Genomic DNA, 24,169 nt, shown 5'->3' with positions numbered 1-24,169 from the left:
TTCTCTCACTCCAACCACTGATTTTCGCATTTACCGCCCTTTAATCCCGCCGTTGTCGCCCTTTTCTGTACAGACCAAGTTACCCTGTCGCGCTCTACTGTTTCACGCGGGGAACTACTACCATCACCAGCATGCTGCATTTGTCGCCTGTCGACGTTAATGTTTGATTTGGACACTGGAGTCATTGTCGCATCGGGCCCGGAGGATGTAATTTGCATGCATCGCGACGGACATTGCAGCTGTACATAACCACACACGAAGAAAGGGAGTTAGTTTAATGGGCTGAGCTGGACGGAGTGCAGATACGCTTCCCTTTGTGAGCAGAATGATACTTTATTCTATCCAGTCTAGTCCCTCGTATTCTCCTCCTCGTATAGTTCTCACTGTCCAGCCGAAATGATGATGGACACGACACGTGACCCAACACCCCTGATAGGCTCAGTGTGCTGAAGCCCCCTCTGTGTTTCAGCTTTTTTTCTCTCCTGTCAACTCCCCCGTCGCAGTAGGGCTGGCCTGATCCTGTTTGCCTGTCTGCCTGATTTATTTGTGGTTCTTTGTCTCTCGTTCTCTCGCTGTTGTTATTTCTGGCAACAGGCACTGCCTCGCTTTCCGACTCAGCCTTCCTTGAGCGGCTATCCTGCTGCCTGAGTCCGGCCCCTCGTTTCCGCCCAGCCTATCGGGATAAGCCGATATCCTGATACCTGTACTTCTTTCGTTGGACCTCACTTGTCGCGCACTTTTTCAGTCGTTCATATTCTCCAGGATATTCCTACTGTACACTCGTTTCTGCCACGTCCCCGCGCCTGCTGGATTGGTACGGGAAAAACCAGAACTTGTGGCGATCGTGAGGAAGGGATGTGAACCCCGGTGTCGCAAACCCTCTACAAATCTCTGCATAAAATCTACACCTCCAATCTATCTGCCACAATGAGTCCAACACTTCGGCCATTATGGGCCCGCGATATTTCCAGCGACTTCTCCTCCGTGTCTAGCTGGGACACGTGCATGTCCAAGACCTACTGCAAGTGGCCCGTCATCGTGGGCATCATCGTCGGCTCGGTGATTATTCTGTGCATCCTGGCCTGCGTGATCAATTGTCTCTGCTGTGGCTACCGATGCTGCACCGCCTGCTGCGGCTGCTGCTGTCCCTCCGGCCGGCGCAGAAACAAGCAGCCCAAATACTACGACGAGCCTCCGCTGCATCAGCCTCCGCTGCCGAGCGCAAACCCGACCTACCAGCCCTCTCCTGCCCCGCCTGCATACCGCGGCCAGGTGCAGACTGCGCGGTTTGATAGTTCCAAGCCGTCTGCGAGGGTCAACGAGGATTCTCTGCCCGCCATGCCGACCTGGGACAGCGCTGTCGAGAAGCACGTGGAGGACCCCAACGCCCACGCCGATGAGGTCGAGATGGAGCCATTGAACCCGCAGGGCCACGGTCCGGACCGCAAGGGTTCGGTGTCGCCTGGTGTCGCGTACGCGGATTTCCCGCCTCCCCTCGCCGCCAACCAAGGCGAGTCGTCTGCATACAGAGGATACGGCCCCAATGACCCCTACGGTCGCCGCTCGCCTGGACCCGCAGCTGCATTTGGCGGCCAGCAAGATCCCTACGGCCGTCGCTCGCCGGGAGTCATGTCTCCCCCCGCAGCCGTCGACCCGTACGGACGCCGCTCGCCCGGCTCGAATGCCGCATTCCCCGGACAGCAAGATCCCTATAGACGCCCCTCACCGGGCCCCAATGCCGCCTTCGGAGGACAGCAAGATCCTTACAGACGTGCCTCGCCAGGCCCGAATGCCGCCTTTGGTGGACAACAAGATCCCTACGGACCCCGGTCCCCCGGTGGCATGTCATCACCGGTTAATGGCGCCATGCCTCACAACCCTTACGACACCCAGCAGCAGCAACAGCAGTCGTACCACAACCAGCCGTACGACGATTATAATAACGGCGGTAATGACGGCCAATTTCACGCCATGACGGCCCCCCACGCCGTGACAGCCCCCCACGCCGTGACCTCCCCTTCGCCCGTGGGCGCCTACAAACCACCAACAACCTACAGCCCCGTGCCAATGGCCTTCTCGCCCTCCTCGGAGATGGGCGGCCCGGGACACACGGCGCCCCCCTCCATCGGCGGCGCGAGCCAGTACCCGCCCACCTATACCTCCCAGCCAGCAGCTCCGTACAGAGGCATGTCACCCAACCTCCCTTCGCCTTCGCCGCCCCCGGCCGGTCCCCTGCCCTCTCCGCCAACTCAGCAGTACACGGCGTATAATGCCTCCTCGACCGAGACCCCACCGAACAGAACCCCGACTGTGCTGCAGAGTGGCCGGAATGCTGCGCCGGGCTCATACCGCAATGTCTAACCTGAGATGTTTATTTCGGTTGAAATTCATGAGGGGTCCTTCGGACAAAGAGAGTAGTTTTATTTTTATTTCTGATACCATGACTTGACTTACTTTTTTGGCTGTCACTTTCTTGCCGTTTACTTTCTGTGTACCTGTTACCATACATACTATCATATCCTAGGCGCAGCTGGACTTTACTTGAGCAACTCACTTATTATTCATGCACTTGCGCCTTTGGTTCGGTTCTGTGATGATTCCCGTCTGATGATGATCTATTTGCCTTGTCCTTGTGTATAGTTCAATGGATTGATTGGGATGTATTATTGGACTCTGCTGCACTCATTGATTTTCTTAGTCTTTCTTGATAGGACTGAAAATTGACTTGGCATGAATAGTGCCTTGCTTCCGTAAGTGGCCTTCGTAGACCTGGTTATGCGCATTAGATTTTGTTTGTATAGCTATACCTAAGCTAGAGGTATTTTGTGAGGCGCCATTATCATCTCATTTCATCTCACCTCTCTCTCTCTTTTCTCACACATCCATCGACTATCCAGAACCACGATCTAGTCCTCCCAAACTTGACCATTGACCAAATGACACTCATTCACTCCTCCAATGAGAAATCATACTTCTTGAACGACTCCTTGAAAACATTCGCATCCGTCTCCTCTTGCTCAACAGACTGCACGTCATCGCGCCAATCCATCCGCTTCTCCAACTCAAGCAACTTAGCCATAACGCGGCGACCGAATTGGACATCGAAGCGTGTTTCCGGCGTCAATGGAAGGAGAAGAGTCTTTTCTGAACCGGCTGATGACGATGGCTCTTTTGATTCTTCTGCAGAAGAGGAGGAGGGAGAAGACGGACTCCAGATGCGGACGCGGAAGAAGTCGCCCGGTTCGTTTTCGGGAGCATCCGCGGACGCCTGGCCTTCGAAGCGTGGATAGCTTAGATTCTCGGCTTCGACTTTGAAGGCAGCTTCCACGAGTCCCCGGTGGATTAGGTCCGCGGGCACGGGCATCCATTGCCAGTGTACGTGGATGCCGTGAGCGCGGCTGACTTCCCAGGTGACGGCGCCCAGGGAGCGGTCGGAGCGGTCGGAGACCATGGTGTGTAATGCGGTGCGGTAGCGCTGCATTTCGGAGTAGGTGTTGGAGCGGGACTCTGGGTCTGGGATGAGACCCAGGGTGGGCGTGTGCGTGAACGGGATGATGAGCATGTGGCCTGGGAAGCCCAGAGATGGGAAAGTTTTGAGAGTAGGGAGGGGGCCCTTGGCCGTTGTGAGGTAGCTTTCGTTGCCGATGGAGGTGATGAGGTGGGTTGCGATGCTGGGGTTGGAGAGGCAGAAGAAACACTGGTCTGGGCCGGGGGGTGGCTGTCGCTGCTGTCGTTTGCGGGGATGTCTGTTTTGATGCCGGCCATCTTCGGACGCGGCGAAGCGCTGGAATGACTCGTGCTGGTGTGGGAGTTGTTTGCGCTTGGTTTGCGCAGCTGGTAGAGGCGAGGCCGTTGCTCCCGTGGGAACGGTGAATGCCGGTGCAGCTTTGGGATCTAAGGTGAAGGCGTACATCCACTTTTGCTTCGAGGCATATGAGGCCATTCCGATGAAGCGGGTGAGTGGTTTGGCGTCGGGTTCATCTTCTGTCGGCATGTGGAAGAACGGTTCTCGCTCGTAGAAGAAGCCGTCTGTTGGGGAGAGGTGGTAGCGGGGTTTCAGAGTTGAACAAACATCCGCCACGCATTGGACTTCAGTTGGTAAGGCGCTCTTGTCCTCGGGGACGGCGACCTTGGAGCCCGCGCGGATGCCCTTGGGCCATTGATTTGTGACCAGGATGTCCGCGCTATGCGTACCGAAGAGAGCGCGCGCATCCGCTTCACCGTACGTGGGCTGGAATTTGCCGCTCGCATTGCTCTGCGGCTTGGTGTGAGCTTCTGTTTCTTCGAATCTGCCACCCAGTGCCGCAATCCGCACTCCCTCGGAGGTTTTGAGAACCCCGCGCTTGCCCAGGAAGTACAAGTTCGGGCACACCTCGTCATGCGCCTCGATCTGCTCGACTATCCGGGTGGGTAGTGCTCGATTTCCTAATGTGAAGTAGGTGGGGAGGGGTACGCTGATGTTGCCATGGAGTAAAGCGGTAATCTCGTCGAGCTCATTCTCTGTTGAGCAATCGCCGAACAGGTCGCCGACGACGATGGCGAACGAGAAGTTCTGCTTCAAGTGGAGTTTGGCGAGCTTGGTGAATACTGCGCGCAAGTGGCAGTCCGCGCTCCCAATAACCACACTGTGACTCAAATTAGCATTCGCAGGGGAGATTTGAAAGCACTGGGGGGACGTACATCTTGCACGACATGATCGATGGCTGAGATTCAATGGTCTCTTGCAGCCGATCACGAGATTCATATTCTCGAGGAGCTTGGGCCATTATCTGCACGTGACAGCACTAGCCATATATGGACTAGCGCCAACTGATATCGGAGCAACGTATGTCCGGTCAACTTTTTTGTATAGCGGGAGCCATTTGAAAAAGAGCAACACCTTCTTGCCCTCGGTGCTGCGCGTATATCCCACCATGGTAGCGCCAGGTATGCGGGTTAAGCCCGTCAGGCGCCTGAAGAAGGGCACCGAAACTACCAAATCTCATCGATTTGAGGGCTTTTCACAGCGCATCGCAAAGCTCAAGATCGACCCGATTCACCGCGTGCGCCGCGCCAGCTTCGGCGACGACGATGAAGAGACCTCCTCCTATTTCCGGTCGGCGCTCGACCACTGGGCGGAAATGAACTTGTCCGACAACTTCACCCAGTTCACACGCCGCGTCAACCCCCTCTCTGAAAGCCTTGCGCAGATCGTTCACCACGAAGAGAAAATTATGGGCCTGCTGGTGGAATATATCGAGAAGAGGGACCAGCTTTGCATGGAGCCACTGTTGAGTCTGCTCGCGCAGTTTGCCAGAGACCTTGGCGTTCGGTTCGAAAAACATTTCGCCGCGGCCGTGACTCTGGTGGCGTCCGTTGCAGCGACGCACCAGGACATTGAGGTGGTGGAGTGGAGTTTCAGTTGCCTGGCATGGATTTTCAAGTTTCTCTCACGCTTGTTGGTTCCCGACCTACGGCAACTGCTGGGGATAATGACTCCTTATCTGGGCAAGGAGCGCCAGAAGCCGTTCGTGGCTCGCTTTGCGGCCGAATCGATGTCCTTTCTCATTCGGAAAGCCGGCCTTGTTTACTACAAGAACAAAGCGCCCCTCGAAAATGCCGTGACTTTCCTCTTTGACGATATCTCGAAAGCGGCCGACGATTCCAAAAATGTTGAGGACTACCGGGAAGGCTTGATGGCTATGTTCGCCGATGCCATGAAGGGTGTCAACAATGGCCTTCACTCCAATGCGACCGATATCCTTCGTTGCATTTTGGACAAGCTTCCGCCTACCAAGGAGCAGCATAGGGAACCCGCAGAAGTTGCGTATGGGGTGGTGATCGGCATCATTCACCACACTACTCCCGACACGTTTGGGCCTGTTCTCGACACGATTACAGCCTATATTGCTGGTCGTTCCAAGGGCGGCAAGAATCCCAATCTTCCAGAGTGCTGCCGCTTGGTTTTCTTGTGCGTGGCAACTCGAAAGGGAGTCAGAGTAAAGGACTGGAAGTCCGTCCACGAGGTTTTGGTGTCCCTGCTCCAACAGGTGTCGGCGTCGACTGAAACACACCCCGACACGATCCCCGGAATACTCGCGACTGTTGCATATGCATTGCAATTGTCCCCGATGGACGAGATGCTGCCATTTTTGCGTTCTCTCATGGACCTGGTGTCCACCGGCCCGCTCTCGGCATACTTCTTGTTCTTTTGCAACACTTTCTCGGAGTGGGGGTCGGAGCGGTTTCAGAGCCTTCTTCTGCCGTATTTCCAGAAGTTCATAAATTCGTCGTGGCAATTAAGAGAGTGGGAAACATGCCTGACCCTGCTTCGTTTGAGCCAGACTGGTTGCATCACCTCCGAAGCCTCGAAACCTGGGTACATTTCGTGCCCGAATGCCTTGAAGGGTCATGTTCAGGACTCGCTGGATTACCCAGTTACAAACGATTTCGTTCTGAATGCCTTTGTGAAGCTTCCAAAGTCTATCGGCTTATTCACAGACTCAGCTGCTTCGTCTGCAATGGTACACAAGTTGCATCACAATGTTTCTTCTGCTTTCCAAGACGCTGCTTCCAGTAAAGAGACCAACGGTTTGATATTCTACGTTGGTCAGGGATTCAAAACTTATGTTGAACTCGCTACGCAATCAGGCCAACTGGACTCGAGTCTTTGGGGGTCGATCCTCACCACTGCCGTGACCTTTTCCCGTCTCCCTCTGTTTCTGGAGGGTGTGCTGGCATTCATCTCTTCTTGCCCGGAATCCACCAACCTGGAGAATTCCATGCTCGATGACTTCGCCCACAAGTTGATAGTCAACCTGGCCAGCCCATCGCATAGGCTGAGGCTGGTCTCTCTCCAAATATTGCGCAAGTTAATAAGCCGTGTCGTCAAGGAAGATGCATCTCCCATCGATCTGGCTATTGAGATTGAAGAGAGTCCGCTTACCCTGCAGAGCGCCAGAACCATTTCCATGCATATCCGGAAACTCGCACTCCTTTATCCGCAGATTGCCTCTCGCAAGTGGATGGCCCGTCTGATTCCTTACTTTTGTTTCGGCCTCTTCTCCAAGAAATTGGGACCATTGTGGGACGACTCTGCTGCCGCCTTGAAGACCATCAGTGAACACGCAGAGGGTGAGAAGATCGTCTCAGACTTATCCATCCAGTGGCTTCAGGAGCGGGACTCTGGCGCAACGAGTGACAAGACGGACGGTAACGAGAATACCTTCGTCTCTAGTCACTTCCAATGCCACAATGTCGTCCAGGTTGAAAAAACCTTTTCTACCAACCTCAAGGCAACTAAAGATCCCCAGGGCCTCTTGTCGGAACAGTTCAAGCAAGAACACTGTCTTGCAGATTTGCTTCCCGCTTCGCCTCGTTCTCATGCGTTGCGTGTTCTCATCGCCGCTCCGAGCGTGGCTGAGAAGCGATCCCGCCAAATTGTGCCCCTGTTCTTGTCGTGGGCATTGCGTGATGACCAGGATGACGTCCCGCCCATTGGTGAAGACGCCGATTCAGATAACGCTCCAATCCGATGGGGTTTCCGTGATCGAGTGGCGATGCTTACTTTGTTCGGGCAATTCCTGAACCCTAAAGTTTTGTACAAAGCCTCCGAGGTTCACGACGCTGTGCTGGAGCTCCTGTGTCATGGAAACTCGGAGACCCAGAAAGCTGCGCTCAAGGCACTTTTCACCTGGAAATCACCCCATATCCTACCATATCAGGAGAATCTTCTCAACATTCTGGATGAAGCCAGATTTAAGGATGAACTTGCGGTCTTCGTGCGTGTCGGCGAAGACAGTCTAATCGAACAAGAACACCGGCCCATTCTGCTGCCTGTACTTCTTCGCCTTCTGTACGGCCGGATGATTTCAAAAGCGAGTGCGGGTCAAGCTGGCCAATCTGGAAGACGCAAGGCAATTCTTCGGACTTTATCGCACCTTTCTGAAGAGGAGTTTGGCCTTTTCATGCGACTCTCCTTTGGCCCTCTCGCGGATGTCCATGTCGTCAAGGATGGCAAGACTGACTTGAGTGTCTTCTCAGAGGAACTGACTAGCCCTCGAAGGCAATTGGGTCTGCTCAAGATGATTGATACGGTCTTTGATACCCTCCAGACCCGCATGATACCTTATGCGCCACAGACGATGCATGTTATTGTCTATTGTCTGGTGCGAGCATGCCGAGCAATTTACGATGAGAACAGCTCGCTTTATGTGGATCGTCAAGACGAACGTCTTTTGACCGTCTACCAGAGCATTCGCCAGACCTGTATCCGCTGTCTCAACCTGGTCTTCTCCATTACGACCGAGCGGGACTGGACACCCTTCGTTCGTATCCTTTTTGACGAGATGATCAGCGACAGACTCGATCAATTCCCAATTGAGACAGCTCAAGGTGTATCAGGGCTTCATCGACTGTTCCATACCTGGGCTTCTGCTCCGAGGTCTGCCTGGTACCTGGTGCAACACAACAACCAGGTCTTGACTAAGGTGATCGACTGCCTTGGAGTTGAGTCTGCTCGCGACGAAGTCAAAATTTACGTCCTGGATGAAATCCTCGTGCCTTTGGTCGACCTGTCTACCGGCAAGAAGTTGGAAGAAGAGGAGGAGATGCCTGACTTCTCACCCGAACAGATTCGATCTGAAGTTCTCTCTCCTTACTTGGAAAATGCCCTCTCCCACCTTGGTCGTGTGCTCAAGAGAGGTCCCTCGAAGCCTGTTCTGTTTGCCGGAGTCAATGCCTTGTCTCTGATCGCACCATGCGTTGAGTCTTCTGGAGAGACGTCCAGCTTGATCAGCATAGCGACGTATCTACTTCGACAGCCTCCAGACCGTGTCAGCCCAAGGACTAAATCTGGTCTGCTACGGATTCTCGAACACTTCTTGCCTTTATACAAGCCGGAAGAGGATGCCCAGCTTTCTCAACAGGTCTTCGAAGCAGTATCTTCTATGTTCGACTATTTCAAGGACGACGCAAACAGAGAGGTGCTCGCAAGGGTCTTCTCTGCTCTTGCCACCCACGACCAACAGCTGGCAGAAGTTGCTGAACTGTGCGCCGATCTGAACTCTCGTTCCAGCAAGAAGCTTGAGCCCGACTATGAGCGGCGCTTGCAGGCCTTCACAAAAATCAACGAAGATCTGGCTCAAACATTTAGTGCCAAGCAGTGGCGGCCTCTTTTGTACAACATGCTCTTCCATGTCAAAGATGAAGAGGAGCTTGCTGTCAGATCCAGCGCCTCTTTCAGCCTGAAACGCTTTATTGATAAGGCAGCCACCGAAACAGAGTCTGAAGACTTTGAGGCCCTTGTGAATAACGTCTTCCTTCCTTCACTGCAGTACGGCCTGCGGCAAAATCCGAGCTTATTCGCTCCGAGTTCGTCTCTGTTCTGGGGTACTTTGTCAAATCGAACCCTACCAGGCCGTCCGTCCAGGATATGCATGTGCTGCTTGTCGGCGATGATGATGAAGCCTCTTTCTTCAATAACATTCTACACATTCAGCAGCATCGTCGACTCCGAGCTTTGCGGCGTCTCGCTGGTGAGGTCGCCAAAGGAGAGATTCAGTCTGCCAACTTGGGCTCCATTTTTGTTCCCCTAGTTGAACATTTTGTATTTGATGAGGCCGAGGACGAGAACGCTCACAACTTGATTGCTGAAGCCGTTGCCACAATTGGTGCCCTTGCAGAATGGCTGGATTGGAACCAGTTCCGGGCCAATTTCCGGAGGTATCGCAGTTACATGCAGAGCAAGCCCGAAATGGAGAAGAACATTCTCAGACTTCTGGGTCGGATGTCTGACGCGTTATCCAGCGCGATGGATCGAAAGAAGGCGGCCGAGCCCCAGGCCGAAGGCGATGACACTGACGAGATGGAGATTTCCACGCCGGCCATGTGCACCCTTGCCAGAACCATTCCATCCTTCACAAAGGTCACGACGGAGCTGACCACCAACTTCATCCCTTTCCTGACCAGCTTCATCCATCACAAGCAGGAGACGGAAATGAGCTTGCGTTTGCCTGCTGCAGTCACCACAATCAAGCTGCTCAAGATTCTGCCCGAGGCAGATATGACTATTCGCCTGCCTCCTGTCCTCCTGGATGTTTGCAGTATCCTCAAAAGTCGAGCACAAGACTCGCGAGACACGGCACGAAAGACACTCAACGACGTTGCCATCCTGCTGGGCCCGGAATACTTCGGCTACATCCTGAAAGAACTGCGGAATACTCTTGCTCGTGGGTACCAGCTTCATGTTCTGTCTTTTACGGTCCACTCCATGCTTGTAGTGACTACCGATCACTTCAAGCAGGGTGACTTGGATTATTGCCTGGGAGATCTCGTCGCAGTCGTGATGGACGATATCTTCGGCACCGTCGGCCAGGAAAAGGACGCAGAAGGCTACGTCAGCAAGATGGTGGAAGTGAAGAGCAGCAAGAGTTTCGACTCTATGGAGCTTCTTGCCAAGAACGCCACTGTCCGACACCTAGCCAATCTCGTCCGACCACTGCAGGCACTTCTGCGGGAGAAGCTCAACTCGAACATTGTAAAGAAGCTCGATGAGCTTATGAGGCGAATTGGCATTGGTCTCCTGAGAAACCCTGGCGCCGAAAGCCGTGACCTGCTGATGTTCTGTTACGAAGTCATCAAGGAGTCCTACCGCGATCCTACTGCAAGTGACAGCCAGGCTAAGCCGAAGTCCGAGTCGGAGGAGCGGTTCTTGGTTAGACTGCAGGGAGCAAAGAGAGGCGAGAAACGAGGCACGACCTCTTCTCACGCGTACAAACTGACTCGATTCGGTCTCGATGTCCTGCGCGCGATCCTCAACAAGTACAATTCTCTGTTGGTGGCAACAAACCTGTCGGGTTTCATACCGATCATCGGCGATGCCCTTGTCCAGGCCCAGGAAGAAGTCAAAATTTCTGCTCTGCGGCTGTTGTCTACAATCATCAAGCTCCCGCTGCCCGAGATCGACCAGAACTCTCACGTTTATTTCACCGAGGCTGTGAAAATGGTTAAGGAGTCGCCCAGTACGAACACCGAAGCAGCGCAAGCCTCGCTGAAATTGATTTCGGCCATGTTGCGCGAACGAAAGGACACAAAGCTCCGAGATGGGCACCTTGCCTATCTTCTCCAGCGCCTGACATCGGACATTGAAGAACCAGACCGACAAGGTATAACCTTCAATTTCATTCGAGCCGTAATGTCTCGCAAGCTCGTCGTGCCGGAGATGTATGAACTCGTGGACAACATCGCAACCATGATGGTCACCAACCAGACTCGTTCTGCACGGGATCTCGCGCGAGGCGTTTATATTCACTTCCTGATCGAGTACCCGCAGGCCAAGAACCGGTGGACGAAACAGCTTGGTTTCCTTGCCAAGAACCTTGAGTACAAGCACCAGGAAGGGCGCCAGTCAGTTTTGGAGGCCATCAACTTGCTTCTTTCAAAGACCGGCCCAGAGCTGGCCCAGGATATCATCAGCACCTTCTTCCTGCCTATCGTGCTCGCCATGGCCAACGACGATTCTTCAGAATGCCGTGAGCTGGCAGGTGCATTGCTTGGTCAATTCTACAGCCGAGCAGATCGGGAGCAGATGAAGACTATTCTCACGCCGATCCGGTCATGGCTGGAGCAAACGGATAACCTAGCCCTGAACAATGTTGGTCTACAGGCCATGCGAGTTTACTTTGAAGTTGAAGAAACCGTCAAAGAGAAGGAAGCTCGCTTTGTCGTCGGCATCCTCCCGAACCTGATGCAGCCACTCCTCGAAGACCACGAATCAGGCAGCTGGGAGGCACTGTATTATGCCGCGCAGCTTTTCACGAAACTCTGCAAAACAGTCCCTGCGCTTGCCCTGAGCCCCGAGTGTGCATCTATTTGGGCCTTGGTCCGGGAATGTCTCTTCTTCCCTCACGCATGGGTCAAGACCTGTGCCGCGAATCTCATCGGCATGTGGCTGGCCGACATCGCCAAGACGAACGCAGCCGAGGGATACAGCGCAATTCCTCTAACGGGAAGTTCGGGCTTGGTTCTCGACAAAGATGCAATGCTCCAGCTGCTCCGTGGCAGTCTTCGCTGCCTACGCACGCCGGGTATCACCGAAGAGCTGGCGATGCAGAGCGTGCGCAATCTCGTCTTCCTAGGCCGATGCTGTGCACAGAACGGTCTAGAAATCCCCAAGACGGAAGCTGACAATGCCGACTCTGAAGCCGAGGAGGAAGATGCAGACGAGGGTGCCGATAGCGAAGCTGAGGATGGGGCACCAACCAACGGCGAGCACAATGATGCCTCAAGCAGTACCAGATCCGCCATTCACTACATTTTCCGCCAGATCTCCTCGCTCCTGCGCCGCGAAGTGATTTCTCGACGGCCAGACGCTCTCATCCCTAAAACCGCATCGATTGCTCTCCTCGCTGCGCTGGCCCGCCACCTTGACGCAGAGCACATCCGCCCGTCTCTCACCGTCATCTTACTTCCACTGCAGCATCTGACCGATTCATCCATTCCTGCTCCACGGTCATCAGACGAGTCCTTCCAGAACACGTACAAGGGTCTTGTTTCCAACTGCCATGAGGCCCTGGACCTGTTGCAGAAGAAGCTTGGCACGACCGAGTACATCGCTCAGATGTCCCGCGTGCAGGAAACTATCAAGGAGCGCCGTGAAGGAAGACGTGTCAAGCGACGCATTGAGGCTGTTGCTGATCCTGAGCGGTACGGTCGTGATAAGCAGAGGAGGAATGAACGGAAGAGGGACGTACGCCGCGAGAAGGGGCTGGAGCACCGAGGAAAGAGACGTGGATGGTAAAGGAAGAGCACGGGTTTTCCATATTATTTTATCTGGATGGCGTTTTGGTGGACAAAATTTATAGGTCATGTCAAACACTCATTGTATATAGTGACTGAAAGATCGATTTCGATGTCTATTGTACAAGTTTCCTTTCTAATGCTATTGTTACATATTATGTTTGGTCAAGACAAGGCAACGCTTGACCCAGATGGTACCCTTTTGTCTAACTCATCGATGCCACTGGATCCTGCCATGTCGAGAGTGGAGAGTAGTAACAAGCCCCGAGACAGAGTTGACCGGATCGACCGGCTGTGTCTGCTGCACCGGGACGAAACACCAAGATCTATATATACCAAGCACAGCACGGTCTTAAGACGACTTTGGCTCCTCCGAAGGCGTCTCCTGCTCCGACTCCAGAGGCTGCGGAATCCCCTCCTCGTCAACCCTCTTCACCGTCCCATCCTCCCAGAACTCCATATTGCCATCTGTATGGCCGCGCGTGACCACCTGGCCCCTCTGCTGCAAGAGATCTTCCAGTGTGGTGCTCTGATCAAAGAAGATGCCCAAGTGATCGCTGATAACGTGGCGCGAGTCGCATGAGGGACACTGGATGAGCACCGTGCCGCGGTGGTAGCCCTGCTTGGACATGCGGTGCGAGGAGCGGTGGCTGCATGGCTTGCAAGTAAACACGATGCGGTAGGCTTCTTCCTCCTTGCGGCGATCCTCGTTGTTCTTTTCACCCTCTTGATCTTGGGTTTCGGGGCGGTCGGTAAGAGGTTTTGATGGGGTGGTAGTTGAGTTTTGGCGGAGAGTTATTGAAGGTGTAAGGTTGCGCTGATAGAGGGTAGGGATTTGTGAACGAGAAGGAGCGAAAAGCTGTGTTGAGATAAGGCGCGAGGGCATGCGAGTGGTGTGTCGAGTAAAGACAGTGTGGGCAGGGCGCATGGCCTGCAATAGAGAGCGCATGGAGAGCATTGTGGATGGTAGAAGTAGGAGGTTGTAGAGTTGAGGCGGAAAGAGTGAAGAAAGACCAGCCGGGACGGAAAATGGGAAAGTCCGACTCCGCGGAGCTGTCCCTCTTGTTCATCCCACCAGAGGCTGCGGTCTTGCAAGCACCATGGCGACAATGAGAGCGCGGCACAAGATTCGAGCTCCTCGAAGGGTGCGTATTGCGTGAACAGTCACAATAGGCGTCGTGAGGCTAACGGATCGTCACCAGGGTTTCGCTTCTGCACAGAAAACAGACGATTTCGACTCCATTTGGACGGTGCTTTCCTCTTCACTCACCGAGATCAACACGAAAAATGCCTCGGCTCTCTCCTTCGAGGAGCTTTATCGGAATGCCTACAAGATCGTGTTGATGATGCGGGGCGAGGAGCTTTATGAGAAGGTCAAGACGCTTGAGCAAGAGTGGCTGCAAAATGAGGTCCAGAAACGGATCACCGGTTCAATATCCTCGAGTCTCATCCGGTCCCAGAAGTCGGTGGATGTACAGGATCAAGCAAATGAGCGGCGGGCGGCGGGGGAAAAGTTCCTGGCAGTGCTGAAGGGGGCCTGGGAGGATCACCAACTCTGTATGGGCATGATCACGGATGTTTTGATGTATATGGTAAGGCAAGTCAATCTTGGTGATGGTTTGGTTTGCTTACGCTTTATCATAGGACCGGATCGTCTCTGGAGACCACACGAAACCCTCGATTTATGTCGCAGCCATGGCGTTGTTCCGCGACCATGTGCTCCGGGCCGCTGTGTCCTCTGATACCCAGACGAGCGTCGCAAACGTGCTCGAGTCCACCGTTCTGTTTATGATCCAACTAGAACGGGCCGGCCATATGATCGAACGGCCACTCATCCGACACTGTATCCAAATGCTCGAAGGCCTCTACGAAACCATCACAGAGGAGGAAAGCTCAAAGCTTTACCTAACTATCTTCGAGCCGGCGTTTCTCGAAACGAGCAAAGAATTCTATCAAGCCGAGGGACAGCGCTTGCTCGAGATTGCCGACGCCACTACATTTTGCCGTCTCGCCTCGCAACGGATAGCTGAAGAGCAAGAGCGATGCCGGTACACATTATCAGCCATCACAGAACAAAAGATTTTGGACTTGGTGGATGAGGAGCTGATCCGCAAGAATATCGAGGAAGTCGTCAACCTGGAAGGGACGGGGGTCCGGCAAATGCTGGATCACAACCAAATCGACGGGTTGCGGAACGTCTACGAGCTCAATGCGAGAGTCGACAAGAAGAAGGAGGCTTTGACAAAACAAGTGTATAGGCGGATCGTGGAACTGGGGAGAGAAATCAACGCTTCCACGATCTTGGCAGTTCAGGCGCCGGCGCTGTCGACCGGTGAAAAGGATGCCGCTAGTGACGAGAAAAAGTCGGAGAAGGGCAAGGAGAAAGAAAAGCCTGCTGTGAACCAGCAAACTGTGATTGCTATTCGGTGGGTTGACGACATTCTGGCCCTTAAGCGCCAATTCGACAAGGTCTGGGAAAAAGCCTTCCTGTCCGACCAGGGTCTACAGAGTTCGATCATGACCAGCTTCTCCGAGTTCATCAATATGAATCCCCGTTGCTCGGAGTACCTCTCTCTTTTCTTCGACGAGAACCTGAAAAAGGGCATCAAGGGGAAGACTGAGAGCGAAGTGGATACACTCCTGGACAATGGCATCACGATGCTTCGATACATCAAGGACAAGGATCTGTTTGAAACTTACTATAAGAAACACTTGTCTCGCCGTCTCTTGATGAAGCGGTCTGCCAGCATGGACGCCGAGCGCCAGATGATCTCTAAGATGAAGATGGAAGTCGGCAACCAGTTCACACAGCGTATCGAAGCGATGTTCAAGGACATGACCATCTCCGGGGATTTGACCAACAGCTACAAGGAGCACATTGCGCGCAGCGGGGACCCAGACCAGAAGCGCGTGGATCTGGAGATTAATGTGCTCACCAGCACCATGTGGCCGATGGAGATCATGCCTGCCACCAAGGAGGGCACGGTGCAGCTGCCATGCATCTTCCCACGGGAGATCGATAGCCTCAAGCAGAGCTTCGAGAAATTCTATCTGGACAAACACAATGGGCGCAAGCTCTCCTGGCAGGCGAGCATGGGCACGGCGGATATCCGCGCCTCCTTCCAACGATCCAATGGCAAGGTGCAGCGCTACGAGCTCAATGTCTCCACCTACGCGCTGATCATTTTGATGTTGTTCAATGACGTGCCGGGCGGGGAGTCTCTCACCTACGAGGATATCCAGACCCAGACGCGCATTCCCGATCACGACCTCATCCGCAACCTGCAGTCCCTGGCCGTGGCGCCCAAGACACGGGTGCTGAAGAAAGAACCCATGAGCAAGGACGTCAAGCCCACGGACCGCTTCTTCTTCAACAACGACTTCCAAAGCCCCTTCGTCAAAGTCCGCATCGGCGTGGTCAGCGGCGGCGCCAACAAAGTGGAAAGCCTCGACCAGCGGAAGGAAACGGAGAAGAAGATGAACGACGAACGCGGCGGCAGCATTGAGGCTGCTATTGTCCGCATCATGAAGTAAGTTCTTTTCGGGCATTGAAAATCAAAACTAAACTAACACTTTTCCCTCTCCAGACAACGCAAAACCCTCATCCACTCCCAGCTCATGACAGAAGTGCTCTCCCAACTATCGTCCCGTTTCGTTCCGGATGTCAACATGGTCAAACGTCGTATCGAAAGTCTTATTGACCGCGAATACCTCGAGCGTGTGTCCGAGGAACCTCCTACATACGGATACGTTGCGTGAGCGAATCAAATATGGCACAAACAAACATCTATTCGGCGTCTTTTTTTGCATGGCCATGGCCATGGCCTCTTTATTTTTCTCCCGGTGTTATTCCTTCTGCTTAGCGCTTGGCGTCTTCCGGGTGGGTGGAGGCATGATGAATGAAATGTTCATAGAACGAATGCTCTTTATGACATGGTTTAGGATTGTGCATAAATGGTTCAAACAATGAAATCAGAATCAATCATAAATTCATCAAAATTATACTCCAGCTTCTATATTCCGTCATATAAACAGAAGTAATCAAGAACAACGCCTGCTAGATGTATCCCATCCCATGCCATCCAACCATGATCCATAAACAAAGATATCAAGATATCAAAGCAATTCCACCTCCCCCCGTTCCCACGCATCTTTAACACCCTCCCACCGCACAACCCACACATCGCCCATGCGCATCGTCACCCCAATATCAATCGCATCCTCCTCCCCCGCCGCCGCAATAACAACAGGAACCTCACCACCGAGACACCTGACAAAAACGACCTCCCTGTTATCAGGGCCCTGCACCATACTCGTCCCACCCGCATTATCATCCAACCGCCTCAGATTTTGTGGGAACGCACCCATAAACGAGCCGGCATAGTGCGACGCAAGCAGAGACTGGTGCGTGTGCAGGAACTGCGCCTCTGCCTCTGAGAGCGGGGAGAGGTCCGTTACGCTCGAGATGTCGGGAACCGAGTCTTCGGGTCTGGTGTTTGTTGTTGAGGTGTCGATGCTTGATTGGGAGGGTTGTGTTTCGGATTGTGTGGCGGAGGGTTTTGTGGAGCGGGAGGAGAGGAGCACGAGGTAGTGCATGCTGTGCTTTGAGAGTTTGGCGAGTCGTGTGCGGAGGACGCTGCGCAGAAGGAATTGCGTGCGCGCGAGGTCGGTTTGGAGAATTGAGAGGCGGAGGTTGAGTGTTGCGTTGTTGGATTTGGATGATGGGTCTGGCGCGTCGGAGGAGGACGCGGCAAGGTCTTCGATTGTTTCGATCTGCAGATATCTCGGTCAACATGGTGGATTTGGATACTGAGACAACGCGCGGTGTATATACCTGCCAGCGCACCCGGTCCATCATTCGCTCCATCAATGCTGTCGGCCACGGGAGGACCTCCGACACGGCGCGCTCGGCGACCCAGAACCGCGTTAGGAGCTGGTGGTCGATTGCGGTGGAGGCCGGGCTGGCGCCTGCGCCGCGGTCGACGGAGGCCAGGATGTCGTCAATGTCCATGGCCTTTGCAATTCGTCACTGCTCGAATGGTTCAGTTGGGACAACAGAGCTGAGGGCGGGGCGGAGGGCGGAGACGGAGGCTGATCTGCGTTGCCTGAGGCAGGACTAATTTTTTGATGATGATCTTGATGATCAGTTTCAGGGCGTGTCTCCTTGCTTGTTATAATTATTGTTCTTGACTGGAACATGTAGCTATTTTGGCAATAATTGTTGTAGCTGCAGGCTTTTATTATTCAATGATTGTGATAGTAATGTAGGAGTAGTTCATTAGTTAGATACAGTGCACAATACACGCGTAGAATCATTTCGCCCAAGATAAAAGATCTATGTCCGAGCCTTCTTTGCCCCGGGGGTCTGCGGGTTTGCGTGTTCGAAGATGGCTGGATCTGACACACACCAAGAAGATATCGTGGAGACCACCCCCTGTCAATCTGGAGATACCAGCCCAAGAAAATAATATTAACGCCGCCAATCCGTACCTTTCATTGCAATAATAGATCATGGTTCGTTTGTAAATGATCCTGATTATGCCTTACTCGGCGGCGGACCAGCAGGCGGCGAATAAGGCTGGTCAGAGCGGTTCGCGTAGGCATGCGGCGGCGACTGCAGCTCGATGCCCTGCTGCTGTTGTGTTGGCTGCGACCCGAAGTAGCCATAGTTCTGCGGGTTGGGCTCGTACTGCGGCGGTGGCGGACCGGTGGCTGGGTAGTAAGGGTCTCCGGCGCCGTAGTAGGGTTGCTGGTAGCCGGGCTGGTTGGGGGGAGGAGGGCCGGGGGGAGGAGCCATCCAGCCTGTACCGGCGTAGGGGCGCAGACCGTGTGTGCGGCGGCGACGGGCAGAGAAACACCTGAGAGAGAACGTCAATGGCCACACTCGAGCTGAGCAGCAAGAGGGATACTCACATGAAAATGAAGAAGATCAGGAACGCGACGCCGACGATGACGGCGAATGCGACCCAGCGGCCCCAGGAGTTCCAGGTTGAGTAGCAGTAGCCGTAGGCATCACTGTGGTGGTGGATAGACGGTCAGCGACGTCGAGGTTGGGGCCGAGAAGTTGCGGGCGTCTCCCTTGATCGGGGACGCACGCATTAGAGAATGGTACTTACCAGTATCGCTTGTCAATAACTGCCATGGTGGTGGATAGCTGCCGGATGCACTTCCCAGCTGATCACGACCGACGAAAATAAAAGCCCAGAGGAAAGAGGATGAGGAAGAGAAGAAGGCAGCAGAGAGGCTGGGGTAGTTGCCCGGTGGCTTGGCACTAGGCTGCACTGATGGGCACGTGATAGGATCTTGTACAGCCACTTTAAAAGTATGTGTTATAACCAATCACATTAGGAGGATGGACACTGCCACTGAACTCCTACGTAAGTGTCCTCGAATGCCGGCGGATCGGGATTGCCGGATCGCTGTGGATCTAGGCGGAGCCACAACGTTGCATCCTCCATAGTATACTCGATATCATGATCTTGCTCAGCAGCAACTGCTCCCCGAAAAAGTAATAGTAGTACATGTAGCTGACTACGCCGTAACTAATATGTGCAATTATATGGACGAAATGATCCTTCCAGGCCGTGGGCCTTGTCGCTATGGGCGTAGTCTCTCGAAACAGTGCACTGTTTTTTGCGCAATTCTATAGCGTTGTGGTATTTAGTCTCAATTTTCATGTCCATATACTATTCGAATCTGAGGCTCCAAGTTGGTTATCAAAATAGATGTGAGCTGTGCCAGGCTGCTTCGGAGGGCCAATGCTACACTTATACAAGAGGATCGAGGCCGTGACTTGAGCCCACGAGCCTTCTTTAGCCCTTTTTACTCCTATGTACATACCCTTGCGAACCCAACCGATGTCAGCGGTGACTACGTGCACAATGATCGATATCAATATCACTGGGTGAACGATATCTGACTGAAGCTTTAATAATCACTGGCCTAGCATACACCTTCAGACTGCTACAAGATCCACATAGCCGATAATTTGGGCTAGAGAAAATAATATACTCGCTAGATAATGTATATCCATGTTCAATCATTAAATGCACGCTTTTGTAGAAAAAATTCACTCCAGACCAGGAACTTTGAAGTCCTTCGCGGCCCACTTCTCTGTCACCTTCCGCTTGGCCTTGCGCGCCTGCGTCACTGGCTTGCGAGACTCGAGTTTGCCCTGCACAATCAGCGTGCGGAACCGGTCGTCCAGCAAGTTGCCCTCGGGTTTCAACAGACGCAACGAGTCCTGCAGTTCATCGGGCAGCACAAGCTCCAATGGTTTCTCCGGGGCGCTAAAGTATTCGTTAGTTTGATATACAGAAAAGAAAACACCGACAAAAAAGACTTACAGATTCTTCCCACCCAGAGGCTTCCGCCGCAGAGCAGTATCATCGCCCTCCTCGGAGTCATCGGCATCCGACTGGTCTTGAATCTGACGCTCCAGCTCTTGCTGCTGGGTCCGCTCAGCAAGTTCCCGCACTTGCTCAAGCTGCGCCTCTTTCTTTTTCAGCTTAGCCTCCCACTTGGCCTGCCGTTCGGCCTCCTTGCGCCGGTTGATCTTGTTGCGTTGCGTCTTGGTCTTTCTCTCGGGCCGCTTCTTGTTTAACCATTCGGGTTTCTCGTACTCGCTTTCAAACCCTTCCCATGCGCTCTCGTCATCCGACTTGACTTCGCCGTCATCCTCATTGGCCTTGGCACGCAGGAGTTCTTTCTCCTGCTCTTTCCGCTCCTCTTCCAGGCGTTTCTTCTCTGCCTCCACGGCCTGCTTGCCGTGTTCCTCGATCAGATTATCCCACTCTTCAAACACAGGGTTGTAGCTGGTCCCGCCATGCGGCATCCGAACCGACGGTACCGACTTCCCATTTGCTGCAAGGGAAATCGGTGCTTGTTTTAATGTAGACGGCGCAACTTTCGGTTTCGGCTTCTCCAAGAAATCAAATCGAGGATCTTCGACGGGTGCTGATTGATCTTCTTCGTCCTCCCAGGGATCGTAGATCTCATCGCCCGCGGTCTTGGTGGCAGGGTTTGCATCCTTAGCAACCTGCTTCAAACGGAGCAATTCCTTGCGGCTGACCCAGTCGCTCTTATGCTTCTTGGTCTTCGGCTCAATGACCCCATCAGTCACATTGGGATTCACACGTTTGCGTGAGTCCAGTGCTGGGATTGCTGAGCGCTGGGCTAGGATCTCGTCGGCCTTGAGTGCCTTGTGTTTCTTTGCATAGGATTTCCGCACATTCTCGTCACCCTTGGTGTCGATGGTGAACAGTTCTTCCGAAGGCTTTTCCGCGAGGACGCCACTAATCCCCCCAAGTCAGAACTAAATTCGCGCAGTAGTGACGAAAGTAGGACTTACCCTTTGATCTCTTCATCTTTCAGGAGACGCAGACCCTCCTGCACTTCGGTAACGTCGACATTCTTGCGCCAGGCCTTCTTACCCTTGCGCGAGGGCTGCTTGTACTGCTGGGGGGCAGCCAGTGAAGTCGACATGGTTGACTGGCAATACGTGAACTTTTCTTATCGCAAATTCCAAAAATTAGAAAAAATTCGGGATCTGCTGACATAAGCACCCGCGGGGGCGCCAAACGCGGCAAAGTCACGCTTTGCGAACTCATTTTCGACTCGCTTTCTGCCTCATCATCGATCACGTCGATTTGCTGCGCGCACATCTCCCGGGGCTGTCACGTTACCCCATCGTCCTTGGTCATTATTCTGTGCTCAAGAGATTCGACAGCCCGCTGAGTGCAGTCGCGCGTCATGCCTGTCGTTAAAGGAGGTGTCTGGTAAGAATCTCCCGATGGATTACTAGCCTCCATGGCACTGCTGCTAACACGCTTCCAGGACCAACATTGAAGATGAGGTGCTTCGGGCAGCTGTAAGCTTTTACCCAAATCGATAATCATATTTGACGAATGAATCAGTGCTAACCTCATGCGCTTACAGGTCTCCAAATACGGTCTCAACCAATGGGCCCGAGTATCCTCCCTTCTCGCCCGGAAGACACCGAAGCAATGCAAGGCACGCTGGGTGGAATGGCTGGATCCCGGCATCCGCAAGGTCGAATGGTCGCGCGAGGAGGATGAGAAGCTCTTGCATCTGGCCAAGTTGATGCCCACGCAATGGCGCACCATCGCCCCCATTGTCGGCCGCACCGCAACACAGTGTCTTGAACGCTACCAAAAACTTCTTGATGAGGCGGAATCCCGTGAAAATGACGACTTGGGCCTGGGCGGGCCGGGCGATGAGTCGGCAGCCCCCAGTGCGGACGATGTTCGCCGCCTACGGTATGCTTTTTTAATCAAATTCTTTTGGATCAAGCTAACTAGTGTCTTTCAGTCCTGGAGAACTCGACCCAGATCCCGAATCCAAGCCAGCCCGTCCTGATACGATCGACCTGGATGAAGATGAGAAGGAAATGCTGAGCGAAGCACGAGCTCGTCTTGCCAACACACAGGGAAAGAAGGCGAAGCGGAAAGCACGGGAGCGCCAACTAGAGGAATCTCGCCGCCTAGCCGTCCTGCAAAAGCGTCGTGAGCTCAAGCATGCCGGAATCAACGTCAAGGTTGTGACACGGAAGCCTGGCCAAATGGATTACAACGCCGATATTCCATTCGAGAAGCCCGCTGCTCCGGGATTCTACGATACCATGGAAGAGAAAGAACGCAACGAGCGCCAGCGTGAAATGTTCGATCCGCGGAAGCAGCAGCTGGCCAACAAGCGCAAGGGTGATCAAGATGACGACGCGGAGAGAAAGAAGCAAAAGAACGACAAGAACAGCAACGCTGCTGCCTCTGCGGCCGCAGCGCGGGCTGGTCAAATGCAGAAAATCCGTGAAGCTGAACAGAGCAGCAAACGCCGAGCTCTCGTCCTTCCAACACCGCAGGTCAGCGAAGGTGAGATGGAGGATATTATTAAAATGGGAATGGCTGGGGATAAGGCTAGCCGGATGAGTGCCGATGAAGAAGGGACGCGCGGGCTGATTGGGAACTATGGGTCCATTGTTGGAGGAACACCGATCCGAACTCCACGGGCTGCTCCGGAGGAGGATCACATCGCCAATGAAATTAAGAACATTCGCGCGTTGACTGAGACGCAGTCGTCCCTTCTTGGAGGCGAGAACACTCCTCTTCATGAGGGCGGCTCTTCGACCGGTTTCGATGGCATCGCTCCCCGTCGACAGGAGATTGTCACTCCTAACCCGATGGCGACGCCATTCCGACAGGCCAACGGTGTTGGCGCGACACCTATGGTCGGCGGGGTCGGCCCTGGTGCCACACCGCTGCGCACGCCGCGGGATCACTTCGCACTGAATCGGGAGGGCGAGGGCCAGCTCGTCGGCAGCACGCCCCGAGACATCAAGATGCTTGAAAAGTTCACGCGGCAGCAGATGCGTAGCAAGCTGTCCTCGCTTCCCAGACCCAAGGAGACGGAGTGGGAACTGGAAGAGCTTCCTTCCGAATCGGCGGAGCCCATGGCTGCTGTGGAGTTCACCGAGGAGGATTCTGCTGAGCGTGACCGCAGAGAACAGGAGGCACGGGCGCTGGCTGCTCAAGCCGAGTTCAAACGTCAGTCCCAGGTGTATCAGCGCGGCCTGCCTCGACCTGCTGTTCTTGACTTGAGCGCATTGATGAAGCGTGCTTCTCATGCCACTGATCCGATTGGCGGTCTGATTGCCCAAGAGGCCGCGGTCCTCATCGCACACGACTCCCTCAAACACCCTGTCCCTGGCAGCAAGGTCGAGGGCAAGGCGCCGAAGTTGGGTCGTCTGGACGACAGGTTTTTGGAGGCGGCTCACGCCGCCATTGCTGCCGAAGTAGCCTCCAAAGAAGCACAGCAACAGCTGGAGGAGTGGCAGGGCAAGTTCGATGATGCGTGGTCTTCGGTTCGCGTCAATGCCCTCCCGGGCTTGGAGAATTACGAAGACGAGGAGGACCCGTTCCAGGAGGAACAACGCATGATCGGGGCATTTGACAACGTACAGGCCTCGTTGCTTGCTACAGCAGAGCGCGGGAACAAGCTGGAGAAGAAGCTGGCGCTTCACTACGGTGGATATCAGAACCGGGCCAAGACGCTGCGGTCGAAGATCCTCGAGGCCAGCGCGGCGCTGCCCAAGGCGCAGGACGACCTCGACTCGTTCCGCACGCTCCAGATCTCCGAAGAGGCTGCCATCTCCCGGCGATTGGAGAAGCTTCGCGACCAAGTGTCGTTCGTCATGCGCCGAGAGCGCGAAGCCCAGGAGGTGTATAAGAGCCGGAAGGATGAGCTGGATGAGCTCGTCGCTGGCACGGCAGTGGTGAATGGATGGCATTAAGGAAGTGGAATTGTATGGTTTGGGTATAATCTACATTACGTGTATCATTAAGAAATGCCTTCCTTTTTTTTGAACAGAATCTCTCGT

General features: G+C 54.0%; 9 protein-coding genes across 9 annotated transcripts; 4 read left to right on the top strand and 5 right to left on the bottom strand.

Annotated features, from left to right (window-relative positions):
- Positions 1-927: 927 nt before the first annotated feature.
- N7474_007153 (uncharacterized protein) lies at positions 928-2,361 on the top strand (the record flags this gene model as incomplete). Its single annotated transcript, XM_057198563.1, has 1 exon — positions 928-2,361. The coding sequence occupies one exon, from the start codon at positions 928-930 to the stop codon at positions 2,359-2,361; it is 1,434 nt and encodes a 477-aa protein (XP_057052003.1).
- A 586-nt stretch (positions 2,362-2,947) lies between these two features.
- On the bottom strand, positions 2,948-4,694 carry N7474_007152 (CwfJ domain protein; the record flags this gene model as incomplete). The annotated part of the gene is made up of 2 exons (XM_057198562.1): positions 2,948-4,625; positions 4,681-4,694. 2 exons carry the CDS (start codon positions 4,692-4,694, stop codon positions 2,948-2,950), a joined length of 1,692 nt encoding a protein of 563 aa, XP_057052002.1.
- Positions 4,695-4,913: 219 nt separating this feature from the next.
- Positions 4,914-12,778, top strand: N7474_007151 (uncharacterized protein; the record flags this gene model as incomplete). The annotated part of the gene is made up of 2 exons (XM_057198561.1): positions 4,914-9,284; positions 9,338-12,778. 2 exons carry the CDS (start codon positions 4,914-4,916, stop codon positions 12,776-12,778), a joined length of 7,812 nt encoding a protein of 2,603 aa, XP_057052001.1.
- A 351-nt stretch (positions 12,779-13,129) lies between these two features.
- N7474_007150 (DNL-type zinc finger protein) lies at positions 13,130-13,735 on the bottom strand (the record flags this gene model as incomplete). The annotated part of the gene is made up of 1 exon (XM_057198560.1): positions 13,130-13,735. One exon carries the CDS (start codon positions 13,733-13,735, stop codon positions 13,130-13,132), a length of 606 nt encoding a protein of 201 aa, XP_057052000.1.
- Positions 13,736-13,877: 142 nt separating this feature from the next.
- Positions 13,878-16,536, top strand: N7474_007149 (cullin family protein; the record flags this gene model as incomplete). The annotated part of the gene is made up of 4 exons (XM_057198559.1): positions 13,878-13,922; positions 13,980-14,369; positions 14,422-16,307; positions 16,365-16,536. 4 exons carry the CDS (start codon positions 13,878-13,880, stop codon positions 16,534-16,536), a joined length of 2,493 nt encoding a protein of 830 aa, XP_057051999.1.
- Positions 16,537-16,893: 357 nt separating this feature from the next.
- On the bottom strand, positions 16,894-17,788 carry sld5 (putative GINS DNA replication complex subunit Sld5; the record flags this gene model as incomplete). Its single annotated transcript, XM_057198558.1, has 2 exons — positions 16,894-17,550; positions 17,612-17,788. 2 exons carry the CDS (start codon positions 17,786-17,788, stop codon positions 16,894-16,896), a joined length of 834 nt encoding a protein of 277 aa, XP_057051998.1.
- A 525-nt stretch (positions 17,789-18,313) lies between these two features.
- Positions 18,314-18,919, bottom strand: N7474_007147 (resistance to Congo red protein; the record flags this gene model as incomplete). Its single annotated transcript, XM_057198557.1, has 3 exons — positions 18,314-18,635; positions 18,691-18,792; positions 18,894-18,919. 3 exons carry the CDS (start codon positions 18,917-18,919, stop codon positions 18,314-18,316), a joined length of 450 nt encoding a protein of 149 aa, XP_057051997.1.
- Positions 18,920-19,846: 927 nt separating this feature from the next.
- N7474_007146 (ribosome biogenesis protein NOP53) lies at positions 19,847-21,261 on the bottom strand (the record flags this gene model as incomplete). Its single annotated transcript, XM_057198556.1, has 3 exons — positions 19,847-20,066; positions 20,124-21,071; positions 21,128-21,261. The coding sequence occupies 3 exons, from the start codon at positions 21,259-21,261 to the stop codon at positions 19,847-19,849; spliced, it is 1,302 nt and encodes a 433-aa protein (XP_057051996.1).
- A 267-nt stretch (positions 21,262-21,528) lies between these two features.
- On the top strand, positions 21,529-24,082 carry cef1 (putative cell division control protein (Cdc5); the record flags this gene model as incomplete). The annotated part of the gene is made up of 4 exons (XM_057198555.1): positions 21,529-21,554; positions 21,613-21,646; positions 21,715-22,055; positions 22,108-24,082. 4 exons carry the CDS (start codon positions 21,529-21,531, stop codon positions 24,080-24,082), a joined length of 2,376 nt encoding a protein of 791 aa, XP_057051995.1.
- Between the last annotated feature and the right edge of the window lie 87 nt (positions 24,083-24,169).

The sequence above is a fragment of the Penicillium riverlandense genome, assembly GCF_028828495.1.
Source record: "Penicillium riverlandense strain IBT 135883 chromosome Unknown utg000006l_segment0_segment0, whole genome shotgun sequence".
In the NCBI taxonomy this organism is placed as follows: Eukaryota; Fungi; Ascomycota; class Eurotiomycetes; order Eurotiales; family Aspergillaceae; genus Penicillium; species Penicillium riverlandense.
The sequence above is the reverse complement of the archived record's forward strand: the minus strand, read 5'-3'. Positions and strand labels throughout refer to the sequence as shown.